Source organism: Octopus sinensis, linkage group LG2 (genome assembly GCF_006345805.1).
Source record: "Octopus sinensis linkage group LG2, ASM634580v1, whole genome shotgun sequence".
Classification (NCBI taxonomy): domain Eukaryota; kingdom Metazoa; phylum Mollusca; class Cephalopoda; order Octopoda; family Octopodidae; genus Octopus; species Octopus sinensis.
In genome coordinates, this window is record NC_042998.1 from 51,505,928 (window position 1) to 51,511,787 (window position 5,860).

The 5,860-nt window shown below is 35.0% G+C and overlaps 1 protein-coding gene across 1 annotated transcript in view; it reads left to right on the forward strand.

The window, feature by feature from the left end:
* Window positions 1–5,224, forward strand: part of LOC115232555 (lysophospholipid acyltransferase 7) — a 114,431-nt gene extending 109,207 nt beyond the window's left edge. The window contains exons 5-7 of the mRNA XM_029802507.2: window positions 1,252–1,460; window positions 2,388–2,561; window positions 4,483–5,224. Of these exons, the coding sequence (XP_029658367.1) occupies window positions 1,252–1,460; window positions 2,388–2,561; window positions 4,483–4,822 (723 nt within the window). The 3' untranslated portion in view covers window positions 4,823–5,224. The remainder of the gene's footprint in view (window positions 1–1,251; window positions 1,461–2,387; window positions 2,562–4,482) is intronic.
* Window positions 5,225–5,860: the final 636 nt, after the last annotated feature.

Sequence of the window (5,860 nt, forward strand, 5' to 3'; positions counted from 1 at the left end):
ATTTCTCTATTAGAAAGTCTTTTCATGTGGTTTTGTTATCATATGGAATCCCTGAGATCATAATCACCGTTATAACTCTGTTCTACAACTGTTACACATGGCCCAGTGGTTAGAGTGTTAGGCTCACAATCATGAGGTAATGAGTTTGATTCCCAGACCAGACTGTATTTTGCATTCGTGAGCAAGACTCTTTATTTCACATTGCTCCTGTTCACTGAACTGTAAAAATCAGTTGCGATTTTACTGATGCCAAGCTGTATCAGCCCTTGCCTTTCCCTTAGATAACATCTGTGGCATGGAGAGGGGAGGCTGGTATGCATGAGCAAGTGCTGGTCTTCCATAATCAACCTTGCCCAGGCTTGTGCCTCAGAAGTTAACTTTCTAGGTGCAATCCCATGGTTATTCATGAATGAAGGGCATTTTTACTCTTTTTACAACTGTTACTAATGTGGTATAATCATTGACAAGACAGAATGATTTTAGATTGAATCCAGTGCAAAAGCATTATGTCCTCTCACCCTCTGTTCTATAACCTTTACTAATGCAGTGTAATCATTGACTATGAGATATACTCTGGTTTTAAACTGAATCCATTGCACAATATCATTGTGTTTTCTCACCCATCTTCTAACTTATCATCAACTGGATTATTCTTTTATTCATTTACTTGTTTCAGAACAATGTTTGTCCTTGGGTAGCAGCTGTTATTTCCTATTTGCTTACCCTTAGAAAGTATGAAAAATGGTTAATATTTCCTTCAAACTTTGCTTTTATTACATTTATTCAGACCCTGAAGAATCCCGCTCAATGGCTATGATGCTCTCCCACTACTCCTGTTCATGCACAAATTTTCATCCACCAAGGGACATGCTTAACTGATTAAGGTCAAGCAACTTACAAGTGAACCTGTGGTATTGAGCAGAATATTTGCTATAACGATGATTCTGTTTCAGCAACTCAGCTCTGAATCTGTCTGAAATGTAATGGAATCTGAAATGTAATGGGAAAATAGGTCAGTTTCAAAACAATGATGTCCAGGTTACAAAAGCAAAGTTTGAAGGGAATAGTTGTCGATTCCTTTGATTTTTAGATCAAAGCAAATAAGAAATAACACTTAATGACCAAAGACAAAAACATGAAAATTTTCTTAGTGTTTTTAGCTCTATTATAAAGAAATTTTCGGTAAAAAATTCAAGAATCCTTACATATAATGTAGTCAAATTTTATATATATATATATTTTTTTTTCCAGTATGTAAAAACCGATGATTTCTATGAAAAGCCATTATGGTTCCGACTTTTCTACATGATGCCAATATTTTGTGTCTTCCGCTGGCGTCTCTACATTGCCTGGATCCTAGCAGAGTGTTCCTGCATGATGGGAGCATATGGGGCATATCCTGCCAGCTCCTTACCAAAATGTGGTCAGGGACCTTCTGACCTGAAAGCACTCCATAAAGTGTAAGTATAATATTATTCTGTTTACCTATTTAATAAACATTATAGAGTATATTCTGTCTAGAATTTCCAATTTGTCTTCAAGTTTTGAGGATTTTGTACTTAAAATAAATAGGCTTAATTCAGCATTAGTATATCACTTAGTCTCTCTCTCTCTCTTTCTCTCTCTCTCTCTTCTCTCTCTCTCTCTCTCTCTCTCTCTATCTATCTATCTATCTATCTATCTCATATCCTTAATCATCAATATAAATAGACTAGAAAGTCAGCTTCCCCATAATCTCTATCATGTTAATGTGACACCCAAATTTCCCTCAATACACCTTGTATTGTCTTTCAAATTACAATCATATTTTCCAAGTCAGAAATCTTAAGAAAGACTAAATACACTGCTATAAAGATGAAATAATTTCATCAAGAATGCTAATTCCAATATTGAAGTGTTTCTTCAACTGGAAAACCAAATATCCTAAAGCAGAACTTCACCTAGTGCACTATTCTGGTTGCTTAATTGTGTGCATTGATATCATATGTTGGGCTCTTCAAATATAACAGTAATCCTCTGTGGACTGTTAGTCTGGCATAGTCCACTAGATGCTAAAAATGGCCTGTATGCAATGGCTAGAAAAAGATTGAGTGAAACCTAGTAACCAGCTGATCTAGCAAGCAGGGCTTCATCTCAGTGAGGAGGCCAGTGCACAATGACGCTGTTGATAAGAAGGCTCCAAAACAGTGTGCATTCTCTCCTGATGACCCCATAAGCTGGTAGTACTTGCATCTGCAAGTTTGCAAAAAATCTAAAAATACTGGCATCAGTTATATTAATACTAACCTTTGTTATCCAACCTACATTTGTTGATTCGTATTAAATACCCGTGATAAAATGCTGACATTACTATTGATTAATCGAAAAGTATTCTGATTCTATTTTAGGAAATCTTTCCCAAAGAAAACAGCTAGTTATAACTTTGAAGCTGTAAATAACCTCTACATCTGGGGTTGTGAAATGGCACCTACCACCAAAGAAGCATTGCGCAGCTGGAATAAGTCAGTGCAGTATTGGCTGGCCAATATAGTCTACCGTAGAGTGCCAATGAAATCTTTTAGGTAAGTTATACATAAAGACTTATAAGTGGATTTGGTAAGCAGAAACTGAAAGAAGCCTTTTGTGTATATATGTGTGTGTGTGTGTGTGTATATATATATATATATATATTACAAAATTAGAAAATGGAGAAACATACTTAAATCAATCTGGCACTCCAGTGGTTACACCAATGAGGGTTCCAGGTGATCTGATCAATGGAAAAGCCTGCTAGTGAAATTAATGTGCAAGTGACTGATCACTTCACAGACACATGTACCTTTAACATAGTTCTCAGGGAGATCCAACATGGCATAGAATGTGACATGGCTGGCCCTTTGAAATACAAATACTACTTATTTTTGTCAGCTGAGTGGACTGGAACAATGTGAAATTAAGTGTCTTGCTCAAGGACACAATGCATCACCAGGAATTGAACTCATGGTGTGACAATTGTGAGCCAAATACCCTAACCACTCAGCCATGTGCCTTCACTATATATATATATATATATGTGTGTGTGTGTGTCTGTGTTTGTCCTCCAATGCTGCTTGACAATTGGTGTTGGTGTACCTATGCCCCCAGAACTTAGCAGTTCAACAAGAGACCAATAGAGTAAGTACCAAGCTTAACAAAATGTTAAGTACTGGAGCTGATTCATTCAGCTAAAAATTCTTCAAGGCACTGTCGTAGTATGGCCACAGTCTAATGACCGAAACAGGTAAAAGGTATAAATCCAAAATTTTAATAATTCATGGAGTGCACACAGAACAGCAAGAATCCAAAGAATAATGTATCGACTCATTCTTAACACATTCAGGCAAATTCAAACATGGTGAAAAGCAAACAGCAATCAAGTGTTCACATTAGAACATTCCTGAATATATTAAGAATAAATAGGAATAGATATATTATTGTCAGGGATTTAATCTTTCCAGTGTTTCATTCACTAAGATCATGGCTTCCATGTACTTCTTCAAAACTCCCAGAGACCATGCCCATGTGTCTTTTATGCCATCAAATGTGGTTTGACTTTTTGTAAAATAAGTAGTGATGTACTCGCTAATTTTCCTGTCAGGAACCAAAGCAACCTTTGCAGACTTTGTTTTCTGGAAACCTACACAACATAAGCCTTTCTGCTTATGAGCACAAGGCCTGAAATTTAGGGAAGGGGACTAGTCAATTACATCTACCCCAGTACGTAATTGGTACTTATTTCATTGACCCCCCCCCCCCACCCGAAAGGATGAAAGGCAAAGTCAACCTTGGTGGAATTTGAACTCAAACTATAAGAATGGACGAAATGCTGCTAACCATTTTACCCAGCATGCTAACAATTCTGCCAGCTCGCCACCTTAACCAACAACAACGTAATAAAAATAATAAGCATAACAACAGTTACATACATTAACATAAGCTCCTGACAAATTTATAAGGAAAGAGTATTGTTGATTGAACTGAATCACACAGTATATCACTGGTACTAATTCTATTGATATTGAAAGAGATGGAAATACATGAGGGTTCGAACCCAGAACTGAAAAAGAAAAAAAGTTAATCACTAAAATATTTGGTACTATTGTCAGCACTTCTTGAACACCAATTACATTCGCCTAGGGTTTCACTGGTACTTAATTTATCAACACTGAAAGGATGAAAAGCAAAGGTGGAATTTGAACTCAGACTATAAGGACAGACAAAATACTGCTAAGCATTTTGCCCAGCATGCTAACGATTCTGCCAGCTCGTTGCCTTCCTTTACCCTAATAAAGAAAGGATGAAAGGCAAAGCTAACCTCAGCGGGATTTGAACTATGAACATAAAGAGCTGGCAAACATTCCACAAAGCATTTTTGTCTGATGTTGTAATTATTCTGCCAGCAAGCAAAATAAGGAAAACAGTTGTAATTAATCATTATAATTTTTTGTTTTTTCCCCATTTCAGGGTATTTCTGACAATGGCTGTTAGTGCTTACTGGCATGGCGTCGACCCAGGATATTACATGAGCTTCCTCACAGTACCTCCAATCCTGATGGCTGAAAGAGTTATGATAGCAGCATTTCGAGATGAAGAACCTACAATAAAGCAAAAACTATTTGACCACGTGTGCTGGTTTTTTCGAATGCGGGGATTTGATTACAATTGCATGGGCTTCCTTTTACTTTCTTGGCACGACACAGTTCGTTACTGGTCATCTATATACTTTATTGGACATATAACTATTATAGTATTTTTTATTGTTGGCACTATTTTCCGTCCACCTAGGAAAAAAACCAACGACTGATTTTCCTTTTAAGTTTTTTTTTTTTTTGCTACTTTCGAACTCTCTAAGTATGTGACTGGAATTATGAGATTAAAAAAAAAAATACAAAATTACACAGAGTGAATGTGTGTACGTACTTTATTTTTCATTATTTCTAAATCTTCTTATATAATCTGGTTATTCCCTTCAAATTAAAATTAATTGATCACATTTAAAAAAAAAATTCCCCAACATTCCAAAACCCAACCCACTTACATAATGTAATGGCATGACTCCATGTAGTTTGTTATTTGTGACCTATCATGAACACTTTAAATCTGCTTTTGTTATGGTAGATGACTGTCACACACACACACACACCACACACACACACACACACACACACCCAGCAGGTTAAATTAAATATCTATGAAAAATCTAAACATCAATAGAAACATGAAATAATGCAGTAACTTCACATATATATATATGTGTGTAAGACATATGTGTATATAAGTATATGTATGTATGTATCTATGTACTTGTGTGTGTGTATGTGTATATATATATATGTATATATATGTGTGTGTATGTATGTATATATATACATATATATATATATATATATATATATATATATATATATATATATATATATATATATGTATATATGTATATGTAAAATACTGCTGTCGCTCTTTAATTTCACCTCTGTCAGCTTTTGCCTGAAGAAGGACTCTGTCTGAAACATTGGATTTTCCACTCCCTGCAGCAAGTTAACTACTTTTTTTCCTGGTTTTACTAAATAATACAAATCTTGTCAATAGAGACTAATACCAGTCTATTAGGATTCTGTTTTATTATATATATATACATATATATATATATATATATATATATGTATATGTATATATAAACTAATGACAGTGCTCCAACATGGTTGCACTATAATGTTAGTGAAAAAAAATTGTTTGGGTTTTCGGGAGGTGAGGCAATTATTTATCCAAAAATATTGTTGATTTTTTTTCATTTTATTTTCTGTTCTCTAATTATCTAATTAGATTGTAATTTGTTAGTCAT